Below are 20,516 nucleotides of genomic sequence, written 5' to 3'. Positions count from 1 at the left end.
TGATGTCTTAAAATATACAGTTCAGTTTTAAATCTTTATTCTTCCTTTCCAGGTGGCTATGGTGGAGGTTCAGCTAGAGCCAACACATGTCTACCCTCCAGGTCTCTTGATAGCTTTCAGTGCCTGTACTACTGTGCTTGTTGCTGTTCACCTCTTTGCTCTCATGATAAGTACCTGCATTCTTCCAAATATAGAGGCTGTTAGTAATGTGCACAATCTCAACTCTGTAAAGGAGTCTCCGCATGAGCGTATGCACCGGCACATTGAGCTCGCCTGGGCATTTTCCACTGTCATTGGGACTTTGCTCTTCCTTGCAGAGGTGGTGCTGCTCTGTTGGGTGAAATTTCTTCCACTGAAGAGGCATCCTCTTGTTTCAGCCAATGACAACAATTCTACTATCACCCCAGGAGAGGCAGCAGCCATTGCCTCAACATCTATTATGGTTCCTTTTGGATTGATTTTCATTGTGTTTGCAGTCCACTTCTATAGGTCACTGGTGAGCCACAAAACAGACAGGCAATTTCAAGAATTGAATGAACTTGCTGAGTTTGCACGACTCCAGGATCAGCTGGACCACAGAGGCGACACCTTGCCACCTCCTGGCAGCCATTTTGCATAAAACTATTTTGTATAAAAATCCCATCTTTTTTCTGCCTTTCTATGTTGACTGCTCCCTGCATGAACTAGCTGGACTCTTGATTTATTTTAAAGAGAGATTTATAAGTACTGTCCTAATTTCTTACAGTAAAAAAATACCATGACATCTTTGACAACTGACATCTGAAGAGACTGATGTTGGGGTATGGCTGCACTGAGCATGCATTTCTCATTCCTCCTCTTACCTTCTGGATTGTTTCTTTTTAATGTTGAATGGTGAATATATCAATGAATAAGAGGAATTAAATTTTAGGCCTCAGTATATATTAGGGGTGGGAGGGAAGCCTTATTTCTCTCTATTTGATGTTGGTCTTAGCTACGACGTATTGCTTGTCCGATACATGTTGCATGGCACAATACAAATTGCTTGGGACATGTAGTAATTAGCATTTGGTTTCAGTGCTAGTGCTGTGATCTCTAAAAGTCTGATGAAAGGTAAAATTGAGAGCTTTTCCACCTTCCCTTTTCCCACTAGCTCCCCCAATCATGTTTTTCTGCCAAGTAATTATTACTTTACTAATTTCTATAGGGCCTTTTGCCATGGCAGCTATAAATTCTTACTCTCCAAATACCCATGACCAGTCCTATTGCAATGTGGTATGATCTGCATCTGTAGGACTAAGGCCCTAACTTTACTCTTCTTTTGGGAAGAAAATATAGAAAAAAGCAATATCTGCTTTAATGTTCATGGGAGCAGATATGTTTGTTATCAGAAGTGATAAAATTGCCTGTTTTCATTGAGGAAACATTTTAAAAATTAAAAATAGATCGAGAAACTACCACTGGATTTTTTTTTTTTTTCTTCCTTGAAAACTTGCTATTAATGGCTTTTCTCTAGCAATAACATACACTGGTATAGATTTAACCACAGTAGAACTACTGCTGTGGTTCCAAACCAATATAGCAAATATTTTATACTTTTTATATATTAAATATATTTTTTAATAAATTCTCAGATACAAATGATAACAGGCGCTTTGTCTGTGTGGGAATTCCAAGTAATTAGCTGCACTTTGATCTTATTTGGTAGAAAAATCTTCTGCTTCCTCAAATATTGTATTTAAGATATTAAAATCTTAATTACACTTGATTTTTGCTTCCAATGTTGTGGAAGACCACTTATTGCCATATAGACTTATTTATGAAAACAAATGATTTTTATTTTAAGAAGTAGTATTGCTTCTTAATTGTAAGACGTGCATCTTTTATTGAATGAAGCTGCTGTTTTAGCCTCAAGCTACTGTGTCAAATTCAAACTTCTTCCTCAAGCAAAAACTGACACTTGACAAGGATTATAGGATTTGGCTTCAACTCCTTCGGAATTTGTGTGACTCTAGATACATTAAAAAGTGAATTGTGGCTTTTGGGCAGGGCTGGATGGATGGATGGAAATGGGTGGGTTAGTTGGTGAAAAATCTCTTTGAACCCAGAAACTACCAGTTTCTGATATGTTCAGCTCCCATGGAACAGAACTGGGATCTCAGCTCATAGCTGCTAATATAGAATGTAATCCTGTAATTTTGTGATGGAGGTAACAAATTCAGTCGTGGCCTAATCGGAGCTATGCCTCTTTGACTTCAAGTGAAGCTGTGCATGCTTATGCCTACATTGAATGTAGTCAATTATACCTGGCCTCTTTACCAGATGAATTCAACATGCTTTACATATGAAGGTCCTGATTTTGCAAACACTGGCTCCTGAGGGTAGTACTTACTATCATGAGTAGGTAGGTTGCATCAATGCAACTGACTTATTAGCGCAAGCACTATACCCAGTAAGATGTGTTGACAAGACCGGACCCAAAGTGCAGTTTATATTCTGAAAAATTACTTTAAAAATTGTATCCAAGTGCTGTGGCTATATCTGAGTGACATTTTTGCTCCTATTGTGCTCTGTTCACAAGCAAAAAATAAATTGTGAGTTGCCATCCCCCAAAACTCCTGGGTATGAAAGTCAAACAGAAATTCTCTCTGGTTTTGACATTACCAGTTGTATTTTTGCCACTTAAATATAATAGTTGATGAGCAGAATTCCACTCACTGTTCCACAACTGTTTGTTCCTGCAGTGTTAATAGGATTAAATTAGTAAAAACTTTAGTAAATGGTATTCTGAAATAGTCATGAAAATTTACCAGCCTGAGCACAAAACCCAGTTGCCAATCCTTTACTGAGTTGTTGACAATGATAAATCTAATTATACCTTACTTATCCTGGGAAAGTAGACTTTTAGAAAGCTGTGGTAAAGTAAGCATCATGGAGAAAATATCTTAGAGGACACTATCAAGTTTAAATAAAATTACACTTTTTTGAAAGCTTTGTACCTTACAACTTATAACTCTTAAAAATTACTATAGATGAAAGAGGATAGAAAATAAATAAATAACCCCACCCAAGGGGTGTGTGTAGAAGGAGGTCACTTTCATTGTTTCTCCTGGATAGGTCACTTTTCCCCTATTCTGTGAGTCTTTCACAAAGCAACAGCAGAGGAAAACGTTTAAAAATAGAAAATATGGGTTTGTAAAAGTACAAGGTAAACAAGTATCAGGGGGTAGCCGTGTTAGTCTGTATCTACAAAAACAACAAAGAGTCTGGTGGCACCTTAAAGACTAACAGATCTGTTAGTCTTTAAGGTGCCACCAGACTCTTTGTTGTTTTTACAAGGTAAACAGGGCACCTTATTAATTGTTTTTTAAGCTGTTTGGATTCCTTTTAAATTAGAGCTATTCCTAGTCATTTTTCTGACCATAACTGCACTTTAAGCCTTTAGGCACAGCTCATGTATGTATTTCCCCCATTCTTCAACTGGGGAAATGGGCACAAAAGATGTGCCTTGTGCAAAATCACATATTAACTGCGTGGCAGAGGCACAAATAAAGACCAGAACTCATGATGTCAAGTCTGTTCTCTAACCAGTAGAGTGCACTCAATTTTATTTTGATCCCTTGTTATACTAATGGTATTAATCATTTACTTTAAACAGTTTAAACATCAGTTACTGTATATATTTTATTTAGATTTAAAATTGAAATAAATTATGCTTATAATTTGTCTTGCCACCAAGACATCTGACAAACTTCTTGTTTTGTAACTGTCATTCACCTTACTCCATTTAGTTACACGGTGCCAGTAATAATCTCAGCTTCGTGAAGATATCCTCTTAAGTGTTCAGTAATTCTTCATTCAGAGTCTTGAGTGTAATATGGTCCATGGGCTACCAGGTGTAGACAAAACCCTTCCTGACTCCACAAATAGCGTAAAGAGAATAATGTAGTCAGTCTCTTTCCTCACGTTAACACTGCTTTATTCTTGGGATTAAGCCTGACCTTATTGTTCTCTACTCACTATTTTTTTTTTAAAGGAGGCTCCTACTTAAGTTAGACTTTGGGGAGTCAGTTGAATGAACCCTCAACAAAAATATATTCTAATTTTTATTGATACTCAGAAGTGCAGTGTAAATCAGATGAGCTAATCCCATAGTAATTGATTAACCGTGGTTTTTGTTTTTCATTAATCAGCTTCAGACATTCTGATGTAACATGGCACTTGTGTGCTTTACACATATGAAACCTCATAGCAGTTCTCTGCAAAAGGTACATATATCTCTTGCACCAGTTTGGAAACATCTAATGTAAACTAGCATGCCTTCTTTGACTTGAACTTAATGATGTATACTCTACAGCATGTGTTCTCAACCTTTTTCTTTGAGCCCCCCGCCCCGCATGCTATAAAATTCCACAGCCCACCTGTGCTACAACTATTTTTCTACGTGTAAAAGTCAGAGCTAGCATTAGGGGGTACCAAGCAGAGCAACTGCCCAAGCCCCATGCTATAGGAGGCCCCGGGAAGCTAAGTTGCATAGGCTTCAGCACCGGGTGGCAGGGCATCAGGCCCTGTGCTTCAGTCCCATACAGTGGGGCTTTAGCTTGCTATCCTGGGCCCCAGCAAGTCTAATGCCAGTCCTGCTTGGCAGCCCCCCTGAAACTTGCTTGTGGCCCCCCACAGGGCCCCAGACCCCTGGTTGAGAACCTCTGCTCTAGAGGTAAGTGACTTACTGAAGGCTAGAGAGAGAGAGAGAGGTGGTGGTAGAGCTAGGCTTATAATTTGCCTTCTGTTTACCAGATGTGCATTTTGATATCGCAGAGGGGTTCTCAGGCCTACTTAATGACATTTATCTAGAGCACCAACTGTTAGTAGAAGCCACCACTGTACTTAAGACTATACATAGTTCTTGAGAGGACTGGGTATTTCAAAACCTGTTTTTGAAAATTCATTATAGCTTACTATGGAGTATGTAAGGGAAATCCAGCTTCCCATCTCCCCTAGGCAGGCACAAAAGGCTGTGAGACTAATGGAAACACGGTGATTCCTCTGTGCAGGGAGGACATGCCATGGGGATGCTGGGCAAGGGAACTATACTCCCTCCCCTCAGCATCTCACAGAGCTGTCCTCTGCAGTAGCTTATTCTGGAAGTGAGGGTGGAGGTGTGACCAGACCAACTAAACTTCAGAATCTTTTGGCCAAAAAACTTGGGGGAATATGGAGGGCTGTGGCTGCTAGAGTCTGTGGGTGATAGGTGTGGCTCCCCAAAATGTGGGAAGAATTCTAATCTGGGCAGTCCCTACATATCTAGTTCACCTACCAAAAGCCAATTCATTTGGGCTTTGATGGGAGAAACCCTCTTCAGCTGTGACCGGGCATAATAATAGATAGCTATTGTGATGGGTTGGATCACAGATACTCCCTGGGGTTGCCAACTGATGTGCCAAGACTACTTCTGCCCCTGCTTTCCCTGCTAGCTTGGGACTCCAGCACCCTGTCTTGTTGAGCCAGACACACTAGCCTGCTCCAACACAAACCCAGGGTCTGAACCACGTGCCCCAAAGCTGCAGACTTCACTTCTTAAGCTGCTTTCAGTTTTCCTGTCTTTAACGCTCAGATGCCCAACTCCCAATGGGGTCCAAACCCCAAATAAATCTGTTTCACCTGTATAAAGCTTATACAGGGTAAACTCATAAATTGTTCGCACTCTATAACACTGATAGAGATACATGCACAGCTGTTTGCCCCCCCCCCCCCGATATTACTACATACTCTGGGTTAAATGAGTAAACAGTTATTTTATTAAATACAGAAAGTAGGATTTAAGTGGTTCCAAGTAGTAACAGACAGAACAAAGTGAATTACCAAGCAAAATAAAATAAAACCTGCAAGTCTATGCCTAATACAGTAAGAAAACTGAATACAGCTAAAATCTCACCCTCAGAGATGTTTCAATAAGTTTCTTTCACAGACTGGACGCCTTCCTAGTCTGGGCACAATCCTGTCCCCTGGTACAGCCCTTGTTCCAGTTCAGGTGGTAGCTAGGGGATTTCTCATGATGGCCGCCCCCTTATTCTGTTCCACCCACTTATATATCTTTTACATAAGGCGGGAATCCTTTGTTCCTCTGGGTTTCCACCCCTCCTTCTCAATGGAAAAACACCAGGTTAAAGATGGATTCCAGTTCAGGTGACATGATCACATGGCACTGTAAGACCTCAAGCCTTCATTCCTCCTAGCCTGACTCTCAGGAAGGCCTGCCTGCAAACAGCAATCCACAGTCAATTGTCCTGGTTGATGGGAGCCATCAAGATTCCAAACCACCATTAATGGCCCGCACTTTGTATAACTACAATAGGCCCTCAGAGTTATATTTCATATTTCTAGTTTCAGATACAAGAATGATACATTCATACAAATAGGATGAACACACTCAGTAGATTATAAGCTTTGTAATGATACCTTACAAGAGACCTTTTGCATGAAGCATATTCCAGTTACATTATATTCACTCTCATTAGCATATTTTCATAAAATCATATAAAGTGCAACATCACAGCTATTACCTCCCTTTCAAGCTGAGCTAGAAAATACTTCTGTAGGATTATAAGGAATTTCTTGTATGAAACCTGCAGCCTTTTGGATCAAGACTAGAAGTCACTTTGGGAATAAATCATCTCCCCATAACTTAATGGGCATTACTATAAACCTGGCACTTATGGGTAGTGTTTTGGGAATGGCCGTTTTGCTGAAAAATGACCTCTTTGTAACACACTACAGTATGGCAGTCCTGTGTCTGGCTGCAAACTAGCTTCCATCTCACATTTTCATTTAATTTTTTTAAATGGTGTTCAGTGCAGCATGAAAATGATTCTTAGTTCCAATAAAGCTACCCCTATGTACAGAAATTTGTAAGCTAAATTAATACTCTTGGGATGTATAGAAGGCAAGGTCAAGCAAGCCCATATAAAAACCCTAACTACAGCCACCAGCAGAATGCACCTCTTTCTGTAATACCAGGCTGACATCTATGCCAGCACGTATCTCCATTGACCCATCTGTACTAGTCTGTTTTTAATTTGAACAGTAGCACTAGCCTTACATTGAGTTAGTGCTATGGTTTGAAGAAAATAAAAATACAGACCTTCCAGAATTACTTTAATTCAGAGTGCCATTACTTTAATTCTTGTGACTAGAACTTGAAAGTATGGCTAGTGTGTGCTTGGCTTTCAGACCACTTGACCATGGCCATCTGATATTAAAACAGCCTGGAAATTGGTTTACAATCAGACATAGGTTTTCTAGAATATAGTGTCAAAGGAGGTCAACACCTACTTTTAATTTATATATGGACAGAATTATTTCTTCCTATAAGGCCTCCTCAGCTTCCAAACTCCTGAGTAAAATGGATCCCTTCTGAATAGAAATTCAGAATGAAGTATACATTGTGGCAGTTTTGAGGAGCTAATTAATTTCTTGAGACCAAAGTGGGTTTGGGTGCATCTTCTTGGCTTTACAAAACACACCGTCTCATATACCATGGATCTAGAAAGATGATTCAAATGAAGAAGTAGCAATGAGTCTTGTGTTCTTTTCTCATATCTTTATCAGTAGCCTTTTCTCATTCTTGGCTGTCATCAAGCATTGCCTGGGCCTCTTCTAAAACATCATCTGGATTGGCCAGTTCAATCTAAATTAAAAACACAAATATTTTATGCAATGTAATTACAGAGCTCAGGATTTGTAAACACTGATTATTCAAGAGCTGCTGTAGAATCTCCCTCTTAACTGGACTTTAATTTATCCTGCAGTCTTTCACAAAATACTTTAAAACACTTTCTACACTTTCCTCATTTTATGATGACAGCAGTGCCTATCGATTTTCTTCGAGTATTGCTCATATTGATTCCAATTAGGTGTGCATGCACTGCGTGCACGGCCCTCGGAAAGCTTTCCCCTAGCAGCATCCATCGGGTCAGCTGTGGAACCCCCTGGAGTGGCACCTTCATGGTGCTCAATATATGACCCTGCCGACCCAGTGCCCCCTCAGTTCCTTCTTACCACCCATGATGGTCGTTAGAACTGTGGTGTCTTGCTTAGCGAGTTCTCCACGTTTCCCTAGCTTGATTCTGATAGCTCCAGCATGGCCTCTCCAGCACTGGTACACCACGCTGCTGGAGCTGTAAGTGGACGTACCGGTCACATTGCCTCTCCTCCCTGACCTACTCGCTCAGGACCACGGTCGCCTCTGTCATCCTGACCTATGGTCCCTCCACCTCACGGCCTGGAAGCTGCATGGCTGAACCCCACGGAGCTTCTGTGTTCGGACCAAGTAAGACAGGTCCTGCTAGACAGCAGGAAGCTCTACACGAGAGCCACATATCTGGTGAAGTGGAAAAGATTTTCGTGTTGGTGTGACCAGCGCCGCACACACCCCCTCCAGGTGCTGGTACCCCTCATTTTGGAGTACCTCCTGCACCTGAAACAGCAAGATCTGGCGGTGCCCTCTGTAAGAGTTCACCTCGCTGCCATCTTGGCCTTCCACCCAGGCATGTCTGGCTGCTCTGTCTTTGCCAGCCCTATGGTCAGTCGCTTCCTCAAAGGCTTAGACCGCTCAGGTCCATCAGCCTATCCCTGTGTGGGATCTTAACCTGGTCCTTTCGAGGCTCATGGGGCCCCCATTCGAACTACTGGCCACATGCTCCCTCCTATATCTTTCCTGGAAGACAGCTTTCCTGGTCGCCATTACATTCGCGAGATGAGTCTCTGAGCTGAAGGCCTTCACCTCGGACCCACCTTAAACGGTCTTCCACAGGGATAAGGTGCAACTCAGACCACACCGGCCTTCCTCCCAAAGGTGGTGTCGAACTTTCACACCAGCCAGGACATTTTCCTGCCTGTCTTTTACCCGAAACCTCATGCTGGTCCCCAGGAACAACAGCTGCATTCCCTCGATGTCCGCAGAGCCCTGGGTTTCTACATCGAACGCACTAAGTCATTCAGAAGATCAATCCAGCTATTCGTAGTGGTAGTGGACCGGATGAAAGACCTCCTGTCTCCTCTCAGAGAATATCCTACTGGATCACATCTTGCATCTGCACTTGCTATGAGCTGGCCAGGGTGCTGACCTCAGCTCTCACCGCACACTCCACTAGGGCCCAGGCCTCGTCAGCCATGTTCCTGGCCCAGGTGCCTATCCAAGAAATATGCAGGGCGGCGACTTGGTCCTCGGTGCATACCTTTACCTCGCACTACGCAATTGTCCAGCATGCCAGAGACGACGTGGCCTTCGGTAGAGCAGTGCTACAATCTGCATTCTTTCACTCCGACCCCACCGCCTAGGTAAGTCTTGGGAATCACCTAATTGGAATCGATATGAGCAATCACTCGAAGAAGAAAAAATGGTTACTCACCTTTTGCAACTGTTGTTCTTTGAGATGTGTTGCTCATATCCATTCCAAACCCGCCCCGAAACCCCTCTGTCGGAGTAGCCGGCAAGAAGGAACTGAGGGGGCACCGGGTCGGCAGGGTCATATATTGAGCACCATGGAGTTGCCACTCCAGGGAACTCCACAGCTGACCCGATGGATGCTGATAGGGAAAAACTTTCCAACAGCCGTGCATGCGGCATGCGCACACCTAATTGGAACGTATATGAGCAACACATCTCGAAGAACGACAGTTACAAAAGGTGAGTAACCATTTTTTACTTCTCCGTTTACTATCTATGTATAGGCTGTGTGGGTGCCACCTTAGCACGTACATAGTCTAGACAAAGTATAACCCAGGCCTACCACAGTGGTTTGCATGGTAGATGTTGACTTGTAGATCCTGTTAACAGACTAGAAAGGAAAAATGTGGTAAAGTCACAAACATATTTTTGACACAGGGGAGTTGTGGCCTATTTGTCTACAGTCAACAAATGGGGACTGTCTCTGGCAGTGGCTGGTATCAGTTGCTTCTAAGGAAGGTGCAAAAAAAAAAAAAAAAAAAAAAAAGCATGGAAAACGATGGAATAACCTGCCTACGGGAAAGTTTCATCCTAATCCTAGTCAATTAGTGGTTAGTTTATCGCCTGAAGCATGAGGGTTTATATCCCCTCTTTAAAAAAAAATCTGGTCACTCAATGTTCCTTTGCAACTAAGATCTAGACAATTTTTCCATAGTGACCATTCAATGTTTATTATTTCTGCAGCACCATGGGTTTGCCTACTACTTACAGACCTATTAAAAAAGGCCAATGCCCCAAAGCTCTTGATATCTAAACTAGACAAAGGAATGAGCAGAGAAAAAATGTAACATTGGGTTTTGGTAAGGCTTGAGTTGGTGAAGCATTGTTTGTGGTGACCTCTTTTAACTGTACCAAAGGGAGGAAAAAACATTACTTTATAGTGACTTTGGTTCTTTGATATGTGTTGACGACAGAGATTGCACTCTTGGTGCACAAGTTCAAGATCCTTTGGCCAACAGTGTCCACTGGGGCTGCGCCTAGATGTTCTTGTGCCTGCTCTCCCCTCCTCCCCCAACTGAGAGCACAAAAGGCAGTAACCCCAACTGTCCCTCAGTTCCTTTGCCAATACAGAATTCCCCATGTTAGTGAGGAAGGAGAGCAGGTTGTGGAATTAATGTGGACAACACATCTCAAAGAACCATAGTTAGGGTAAGGCACATAATCGTTCTCTCTTCTTTGAGTGATTGGCCACATGGATTCCCCTCCTGGTGAAATAACAATCTTTGAATGGAGGTGGGTATGAGGAGTCCTACTTAAACAATTACTGCAGGACACCTCTACCAAAACAGGCACCCAACTTGGAAGCTTCTACTAAAGAATAGTGTCTTGTAAATGTGTCGACTGAGCTCCACATAGTTGCCCTACACATTTCAGAAATAGGGACATTCTTCAACCAGGCAGCAGAGACTGCTTGAACCCTAGCAGAATGAGCAGTAATGTGGCTAAGTAGCTCTAAGTTGGCTAGTTTGTAACATGTTCTTATACAGTTGGAGTCCCATTTTCATAATCTGTATGAGGATATGTATTGCCTGACCCTTAACCCTATCTGCAAAGGCCACAAACAGTCTAGGTTGTTCCTGAATGATTTTGTCCTGTTAAAGTAGTATGATAATGCCCTTACTATATCAAGCATACAAAGTCCCCTCACCCCTCCTTGGAGTTGAGTGAGGCTTGGAGAAGAAAATTGATTAATTAATTTAGTTCATATGGAATTTTGAAACAATTGTGGCTAGGAATTGGGGATGAGGCCTGGGGATGAAACACTGTATAAAGGGGACCCACCATAAGAGACTGAATCTCCCCTACCCTTTGAGATGATGTAATAGATACTAAAAGGGCAGCCTTCATTGATAGGTGGTATAGGGTAAAGGGTGCTAAGGGCTCAAAGAAGGGACACAACAACCTGTTAATATTATACTGAGGTCCCAAGAGGGTGGGGGTTCCTGAACTGGGGAGAAGTGTAACACTGTTGCAAAAGAAGCAAACATCATTCTGGGATTTATTAGCAGGAGTCTTATAAGCAAGATACGAGAAGTAATTCTTCTGCTCTACTCTCTGCTGATTAAGCCTGAAGTATTGTGTCCAGTTCTGGGTGTCAAATTTCAGGAAAGATGTGGACAACTTGGAGAAAGTCCAGAGAAGAGCAACAAAAATGATTAAAGGTCTAGAAAAGGACATCTAGGGCACAGGTGGGGCCCTAAAAGACATCGCTGGCCAAAGGAATCCAATCTTACATGCAATGGAGCTCATATACGCAGGGCCGGCTCCAGCATTTCTGCCAAGCAAAAAAAAAAAAAAAGGCGCGATCAGCGGTGGCAGTTCAGTGGCAGGTCCTTCGCTCCTAGAGGGAGTTTGCCGCAGGTGCCGCCCCTGTCACTTGGCCGCCCCAAGCACCTGCTTGTTAAGCTGGTGCCTGGAGCTGGAGTGAGGAACCCATGTGAACACAATCACTCAAAGAAGAAAGAAATGCTACTTAGATGGCTTAAAATCTAATGGTGACAGCTGTAATTTGTGCTGTCTGTGAAAACACCAAAGGTTAAATTTCCAAGCAGAGTTACCTTGGGTATTGGATACTGCGTAGGAGTAGGAGCTTCTTCTCGTCCAAAGTCAATCATAGTTCCACACTTTGGAATATCTGCTACCCAGAAACCTTCAAACAACTGGCCTTTATTCAGGTAGAAAAACTTTCCTAGGCCATGTTTCTTTCCCTCTTTCCACATTCCTTCATACCGGTTTTCATTTGCTGTAATGGGTCAAATAAAGATGTGGACAGGCAATGAAAGGGTGCACATTTTCATTAGGTGACTAGAAATTAAACAAATCAACAAAACACGGATAAGCCAACATATACATAAAACTTCTGCCTGGCTCCATCCATAAGGGGAAACGTAATGGAGCAAAAATGTAGACCAATACTTATTTTAAGTGTTGCATTGATTCACTTTACTGTGTTCACATGCATGTTATATTCACTTTCCACAAATATTCTAAGTAAACACATTTAGTGCCGAGGCATAGCAAATTTTAAACAAATGTTGCAGAAAAGTTAGGGAATACAAATTCAGATCTATATAGGATGACCAGATGTCCCGATTTTATTGGGACAGTCCCGATTTTTGGGTCTTTTTCTTATATAGGCTCCTATTACCCGCCACCCCCGTCCCGATTTTTCACATTTGCTATCTGGGCACCCTAGATCTATAATCACAACTATTCACACTGGAATCCTGGCTCTAAGAATTCTCCTCATGCAGTCAGGAAACAGGAAGAATATTCACCGTTCAAGAATATTCACAGAAAATGTGATTTGTTCATGGACATTTCATGCACAGAAAAATACATTTGTTAGATAAATTACATGTACAAATTATTTGCTTAGCTCTACTGTACCTCCTACAATTTTTCTGCAGACAGAAGTAAGACTCTTTTTTACACGGTTTTATACTCTATATTGTTTAAGACTCAGACCATGATGGACAGGAAAGAGTGCCACCTACACACAATACAGAGCTGCAAGGAAATGAGAGAGCCTTCACAGGGGCGTCATTAGATCTGTGATTATGGCAGTCACCTAGGACTTCAGCTCTGAGGGATGCTGGAATATTACCGGGGTCACCATCATGATAATTTCATAACAGGCCCCTCTTGAGCCTCTCTTTCCTAGCTGCAGTGTTTCTGACCCCCTCAGAAATAGTGTTAATTTTTGTCTACGTTACTTATAACATTGGTTGGTGGCACCTGTGGTCCAGGCGAACTCCAGCAACCTTTGCATTGGTGGTGGTGGTGACACTTTTGGACTAACACTGCAGAGAACATTAGGGTATTTGGGAATTGTCAGCACTTGGTAAAGGCAACAGAATAGAAAGTGGAATACCCTTTTGAAGGTGGATATTACACAGATGGATTAGGTTGGGTTTGTAGAAGGGAGCCAGGGACAATGAGGATGCCACATTTAATGAAGTTTCATCCAGCACCTAGACAGCCAGAAGGTCCATTCAGGCTCTGATCCTTTCTGTTCTCTTGTCCCAGCAGCTTGGAGACCCAGCAAGTCATGAGGCTGGCCCTGATAGCCCCATTCTATCAAACACTCAGGATAAATTGAAATACTGGAGGTCCTATCTGCACTCTTTCCATGGCAGTTGAAACACTATTGTTCATAGCCTTGGTCTCTGTTGTACATTTGCTATGGTTTGGTTTAAAACCTTCCTGTAATGGACTATAACTGAGCCAGTAAATCAATGTGATTCCCTAGCCTAAGATCATCCTCTCCAGGCATTCTGCCAGGATAAGCAATTTAATCTTGGGTTGCAGCTCATCATGACCTTCATTGAAGAACTGCTTTTCTTTCCCCATTGCAAAGCTTTCAGCACGTGGGCATGTTTCCAGAGACTGAGCTGAATATATTAAGCTTGTGGGCATGAAATAATTGTGCTGGCTAATTTTAACCACAAAGAATCCAGCTTATAATCAGATCCAGGCTGTGACAGAAGTATCTGGGCTTTGAAACAGAGAGAAGACAGCAGCCAATGACTCAGCCTTGATAGGCTGGGAGCACATGTAATTGTGTGGGCACGTTAATGACATAAAGGTAAGGGAGATGTCATTTGATTCGCAAAAATCTACAAAATCATAATTTCAATGGTGTTACCCTCTGCAGTGTCACAAGGGGACATGCTGCTCCCTGGCTCCCAGCTCCATATCCTCCAGTTGGTGGAAATTTTGATAATCCTGTGTCCGAAATGGGTCAAACTGGGTATAATTCTAAAGCCCTTTCTCCCATAAATGCAATGGTACCAAGCATGACAAACTGAGAATAATAATGTAGCTATGAATATTAGAGAAAATGTTTAAAAATCAACTTTTTAAACTATAACATCTATAGGTATGTCAAACCTGAAGCCTTCACATAGTTAAAAAATTGTGGCCCTCAACTGACAGTGCTGTGTTATCAATTAATGCTCAGAACATGATGCCTGGTTAAATTTTTGAATGCTGTAGATTACTACAAGTGGAAGGAGTGCTTTAAGGCGAGTTCCCATCATCAGCAAAAAGAAGTGGGTCAGTGGTGTTAATTATCATCTTTGTTTATTATGCTAAAAGAGTTGTAATGAGACATTGTTTAAGATGTCAGCATCCAGCTAGAAATTACTGGAATCCATCTGTAAATGGTATGTATATAGTTACATAATACACCTTATATAACATGATTACAACCCCAAAGTAATTTATTACAAAAAAGACGGTTACTCACCGTTGTAACTGTTGTTCTTCGAGATGTGTTGCTCATATCCATTCCATTAGGTGTGCGCGCGCCGCGTGCACGATCGTCGGAAGATTTTTACCCTAGCAACACCGGCGGGTCGGCTGTGGAGCCCCCTAGAGTGGCGCCTTCATGGCGCTGAATATATACCCCAGCCGACCCGGCGCCCCCTCAGTTCCTTCTTGCCGGCTACTCCGACAGTGGGGACGGGGGGCGGGTTTGGAATGGATATGAGCAACACATCTCGAAGAACAACAGTTACAACGGTGAGTAACCGTCTTTTCTTCTTCGAGTGCTTGCTCATATCCATTCCATTAGGTGACTCCCAAGCCCAACTTAGGTGGTGGGGTCGGAGTGAGACATTGCTGTGTGCAAAACCGCTGATCCGAATGCAGCATCGTCCCTGGACTGCTGCACTAGTGCATAGTGAGCTGTAAACGTGTGGACTGATGACCAAACCGCCGCTCTACAAATGTCCTGGATCGGAACTTGCGCCAGGAAAGCAGTCGAGGAAGCTTGGGCCCTCGTGGAGTGAGCGGTGAGGTGCGGTGCTGAGACACCTGCCAGGTCATAGCAAGTCCGGATGCAAGACGTAATCCAGGAGGATAGGCGTTGTGAGGAGACCGGTGAGCCTTTCATTCGGTCGGCCACTGCAACGAAGAGTTGCGTCGTCTTTCTAAAGTGCTTTGTGCGGTCAATATAGAAGGCCAGGGCCCTGCGTACGTCCAGGGAATGCAAACGTTGATCCTGGCGAGTGGCATGTGGTTTGGGATAAAAGACCGGGAGAAATATGTCCTGGTTGATATGAAAAGGAGAAACCACCTTAGGGAGAAAGGCCGGATGTGGACGAAGCTGCACTTTATCCTTATGAAAAACTGTGTAAGGGGGCTCAGATGTAAGCGCCCTGAGTTCAGAAACGCGCCTTGCTGAGGTGATGGCTACGAGGAAGGCTGTCTTCCAGGATAGGTACAGAAGTGAACAGGTGGCCAGTGGCTCGAATGGAGGACCTGTGAGCTTGGAGAGAACCAGGTTGAGGTCCCACGTCGGGACTGGCTGACGTTGTTGAGGGTACGTCCGGTCTAAGCCCTTGAGGAATCTAACGACCATCGGGTTAGAGAATACCGAGGACGCGAGTTCCCCTGGGTGAAAGGCCGATATAGCGGCCAGGTGAACTCTAATTGAAGATATCGCCAACCCCTGTTGTTTTAGGGAGAGGAGATAGTCCAAAATGAGAGGAATGGGTGCCTGCAACGGGGATGTGGCTCGTTGTTCGCACCAACAGGAGAACCGTTTCCACTTGGCCAGGTACGTGGTCCGTGTTGAGGGCTTCCTACTGCTCAGCAGAATCTGTTGGACAGAGTGCGAGCACTGCTGCTCTGCCTGGGTGAACCATGGAGCAGCCACGCTGTGAGGTGGAGTGATTGCAGGTCGGGGTGACGCAACCGGCCGTGGTCCTGAGAGATGAGATCCGGACACAACGGAAGCGGGATCGGTGTCTGAACCGAGAGCTCCAACAGTGTGGTGTACCAATGTTGTCTCGGCCACGCAGGAGCGATCAGAATTACCTGTGCCTGGTCTCTGCGCAGTTTGAGCAGTACCTTGTGGACCAGAGGGAACGGAGGGAAGGCATAAAACAGGTGGTCTTTCCAGGGAAGTAGAAAGGCATCCGAGAGGGAGCCCGGAGCTCGACCTTGTAGGGAGCAGAACACGTGGCACTTCCTGTTGTCTCGAGATGCAAACAGGTCTATCTGGGGAAACCCCCACCTCTGGAAGATGGAATGTATAATGTCCGGACGGATAGACCACTCGTGCGTTTGGAAGGACCTGCTGAGTCGGTCCGCTAGAGTGTTCTGGACTCCAGGGAGGAACGATGCCGTGAGATGGATTGAGTGGGCGATGCAGAAGTCCCACAGGCGAATGGCCTCTTGGCATAGAATTGACGAACGTGCTCCTCCTTGCTTGTTGATGTAGAACATGGCCGTGGTGTTGTCGATGAGAACTAACACACAGCGGCCACGTAGGAGATTGAGGAATGCCTGGCACGCCAGGCGTACCGCCATCAGTTCCCGAACATTGATGTGTAGGGCTAACTGGGATGCAGTCCACAGGCCCTGGGTATGGTGTTCGTTGAGATGGGCGCCCCAACCCAGAGATGACGCGTCTGTGACCAGGTGCAGAGAGGGTTGTGGGGCGTGAAATGGCATCCCCTCGCAGACCACATTGTGATCCAGCCACCAGGTGAGGGAGGCCAGGACCAAGTTCGGGACCGTGACCACCATGTTCAGGCTGTCCCGATGTGGACGGTATATTGATGACACCCAGGTTTGAAGCGGGCGAAGTCGAAGTCTGGCATGCCTGTTTACGTACGTGCAGGAAGCCATGTGACCCAGCAGGGTAAGGCACGACCTCACCGTGGTAGTTGGGAAGGCCTTGAGCCCTTGAATGAGGTTTGTGATGGTGCCAAAGCGGTTGTCTGGCAGGATGGCTTGTGCACGTCTGGAGTCTAGAACTGCGCCGATGAATTCTATTCTCTGGGTAGGTTCTAGAGTGGATTTGTCCTTGTTGAGTAGGATGCCCAACTCGTTGAATGTGTGCACTATTCTGTGGACGTGAGCTTGAACTTGCTCCTTGGTGCGACCGCGCACCAGCCAGTCGTCTAGGTACGGGAACACCTGTATCCCTTGCCGACGAAGGTACGCTGCCACGACAGCCATACCTTTCGTGAACACCCTTGGGGCCGAGGATAGGCCGAAGGGAAGGACTGTAAATTGGTAGTGCACCGTGTTTACCACGAATCGCAGGAAGCGTCTGTGAGGTGGGTAAATTGAGATGTGAAAGTATGCGTCTTTCATGTCGAGGGCGGCGAACCAGTCTCCAGGATCGAGGGAAGGGATAATGGCCCCCAAAGAGACCATGCGGAACTTCAACTTTATTACGAATTTGTTGAGTCCGCGCAAGTCCAAGATGGGTCGCAGACCTCCTTTGGACTTGGGGATCAGGAAGTAACGGGAATAAAATCCCCTGTCCTTTAACTCTATCGGAACCTCCTCTATGGCCCCCATGGCCAGGAGCGTAGAAACCTCCTGTATAAGAAGTTGCTCGTGAGAAGGGTCCCTGAAGAGGGACGGGGAAGGGGGGGAGGAGGGGGGGATGGAAGAAAACTGGATAGCGTATCCCCTCTCCACCGTGCGGAGGACCCAACGGTCCGAAGTTATAAGGGACCAAGCACGGTGGAAGTGGGAGAGGCGATCCCGAAAGGAGGGAGCTGGATCCTGGGGGATGACTGAGGCGCCGTCCTCGACCGCACCTTCAAAAGTTCTGTCTAGGACCTGAAGGTGGTCTTGGTGGCCCTTGGTTCTGACCGGGTTGAGGGCCAGCCCATCTTCTCCTACCACCTCGCCCTCGCCTTCTGGCAGGGTCCTGTCTCTGACGAGGTGGAGGGGGATAAAAACGTTGAGGCTGGGGCCTAAATGGTCTGCGCTGGGGACCCGCAACATGCATCCCCAAGGAGCGCATGATTGTCCTGGAGTCTTTGAGGCTCTGCAATCGAGAGTCCGTCTTCTCCGAGAACAACCCCTGTCCTTCAAAGGGCAAATCCTGTAGGGTCTGCTGTAATTCAGGGGGCAAACCCGAAACTTGGAGCCAGGAGGTCCTGCGCATAGCGATACCTGCGGCCAGGGTTCTTGCGGCCGAGTCCGCTATGTCCAGGGAGGCCTGTAAGGAGGTCCGAGCCACCTTCTTACCCTCCTCAACCATGGCTCCAAACTCTTCCCTGGACTCTTGGGGAATCAACTCCTTAAACTTCCCCATAGAGTTCCAGGAGTTGAAATTGTAGCGGCTCAGTAGCGCCTGTTGATTCGCCGCTCTAAGTTGTAGCCCTCCGGCTGAGTAAACCTTACGGCCAAACAGATCAAGCCGCTTAGCCTCTTTTGATTTTGGCGCTGCAGCCTGCTGGCCGTGGCGCTCTCGTGCATTCACTGATTCCACCACCAGTGAACACGGTTGGGGGTGGGTGTACAAGTACCCATAGTCCTTAGATGGGACAAAGTATTTCCTTTCCACCCCTCTCGCTGTGGGTGGAATGGAGGCAGGAGTTTGCCATATCGTATCCGCATTCGTTTGGATCGTGCGGATCAAGGGTAACGCCACCCTCGATGGGGCATCCGATCCAAGGATATTCACGATCGGGTCGTGCACCTCCACTATCTCCTCCGCCTGCAGGTCCATATTACGGGCCATCCTACGCAGAAGATCCTGGTGAGCCCGAAGATCTATCGGAGGGGGACCCGTGCATGAAGTGCCTGCCACTGCCTCGTCCGGAGAGGAGGAGGAGGATGCCTCCGGTGGTACTGGATCCAAGGGGGGGTCCCGGTCCCCCTGCTCTTGGGTCGGAGCGTCACCTGCACTTGGGTCCATGGTGTCGGGTGGTGTAGACACAGAAGCCTCCACGCCTCCAGGCGGAGGCCGAGAGATGGTGGATTCTGGGGCCCTTCTGACCGAGTGACCCGAGCGAGAGGTCGATGGTAATGAAGCCCCTTGCTCCTGGTGGTACGCCCACGGGGTCCAAAACGACCAGTGAGATGGTCCATGAGAGTGGTCCTCTGCCCTCTCCTGCCAATGGCCCAAGTCTCGTTCCTCGGCCTGCCCCTGAGGGGGGTATGCCGATCTCGACAGGTCCTCCGAGGAGCGAGACACCGATCTTGACGGCCATGGCGGTGCCGCGAAAGATGAAACGATCCCCGTGGTCTGCGGTGCCGCACGGTGCCGGTCCGGAGATGATCTATCTCTGTGCGGTGCCGGCGATCGGTGCCGGGACCGCGACCGGTGCCGATGACCTCGTCGGTGCCGGGAGTCAGATCTGGACCTCGACGAGGACCTAGAGTATGCTCGGTGCCGGGAGCGGCCCCTCGACGTCGAGCGTCGACCGTAGCGGTGCCGAGAACTACGTCTCGACGTTGACCGGTGCCGACGATCATATCGGTGCCGAGACGTAGAGCGGTGCCGCGAAGAAGATCTTGGCCGCGAGTACGACCGGTGCCGAGACGATATTCGGTGCCGGGACTGCGAGCGGCGTGGGGACCTGCTTCGGGACCTGGATCGGCGCCGAGGTTCCAGCCCTTGTGATGGAGGGTGCATCAAGGCAGGTTTCCCTCTTGACTGTACCGGGCGAGTCAACGGTGCAGTCGGTGCCGGTGGTTGAGGCGGTGCGGGCTCCGTGAGAGCTATTAAGTCTCTCGCCGCCGCGAAGGTCTCTGGAGTCGACGGGAGACACTGTATCACCGCCGGCCTCGGTGGAGACGCTATTTGCACCGGACTCGACGGCCTCGGCGCCGGAGTCGACGGTGCTGGAGGCGCTTGCTTCCGTTGCTCCACCGGCGGACGCGGCTCTACCCCCGGCACTGGGGGAGCCGGCGTCTTCGGCACGGATGTCCCCGTCTTATGGGCTTTTTTATGCCCTGGGGATAATGACCGGCGCCGAGGCACTTGCTGCGCTTGCGGTGCCGACGAGGTCCGGTGCCGGGGAGGCTTGTCTGACGCCACTCGCGTGGTCATCATAGCCGGTGCCGCCGGGGCACTGCGCACCGAGGTGCTAGGTGCCGGAGTCTGGCCCGTAGAAGGAGTGTCCGGGCTGAGTGCCGCCTCCATTAGGAGTTGCCTGAGCCGAAAGTCCCGCTCCTTCTTGGTTCTTGGTTTGAAGGCCTTACAGATCTTGCATTTATCTGTTTGGTGGGACTCTCCCAGGCACTTCAAACAGGAGTCGTGCGGGTC

At 46.5% G+C, this 20,516-nt stretch overlaps 2 protein-coding genes across 9 annotated transcripts in view; one reads left to right on the top strand and one right to left on the bottom strand.

Moving 5' to 3' along the window:
* The window catches only part of ORAI1 (ORAI calcium release-activated calcium modulator 1), a 33,778-nt gene extending 32,344 nt beyond the window's left edge, over nucleotides 1-1,434 (top strand). For 5 of the 8 annotated variants that reach the window (XM_034790657.1, XM_034790663.1, XM_034790666.1 and 2 more), the window contains one exon: nucleotides 53-1,434. In XM_034790657.1, the coding sequence (XP_034646548.1) occupies nucleotides 53-619 (567 nt within the window). In that variant the 3' untranslated portion in view covers nucleotides 620-1,434. The remainder of the gene's footprint in view (nucleotides 1-52) is intronic. The other 3 variants (XM_034790658.1, XM_034790659.1, XM_034790660.1) reach the window with 3 other exon arrangements.
* A 5,017-nt stretch (nucleotides 1,435-6,451) lies between these two features.
* The window catches only part of MORN3 (MORN repeat containing 3), a 33,465-nt gene continuing 19,400 nt past the window's right edge, over nucleotides 6,452-20,516 (bottom strand). The window contains exons 5-6 of the mRNA XM_034791609.1: nucleotides 12,046-12,230; nucleotides 6,452-7,666 (exon numbers count right to left, since the gene is read on the bottom strand). Coding sequence (XP_034647500.1) covers nucleotides 7,598-7,666; nucleotides 12,046-12,230 — 254 coding nt within the window. The 3' untranslated portion in view covers nucleotides 6,452-7,597. The remainder of the gene's footprint in view (nucleotides 7,667-12,045; nucleotides 12,231-20,516) is intronic.

The sequence above is a fragment of the Trachemys scripta genome, chromosome 15, assembly GCF_013100865.1.
Source record: "Trachemys scripta elegans isolate TJP31775 chromosome 15, CAS_Tse_1.0, whole genome shotgun sequence".
Lineage (NCBI taxonomy): Eukaryota > Metazoa > Chordata > Testudines > Emydidae > Trachemys > Trachemys scripta.
The sequence above is the reverse complement of the archived record's forward strand: the minus strand, read 5'-3'. Positions and strand labels throughout refer to the sequence as shown.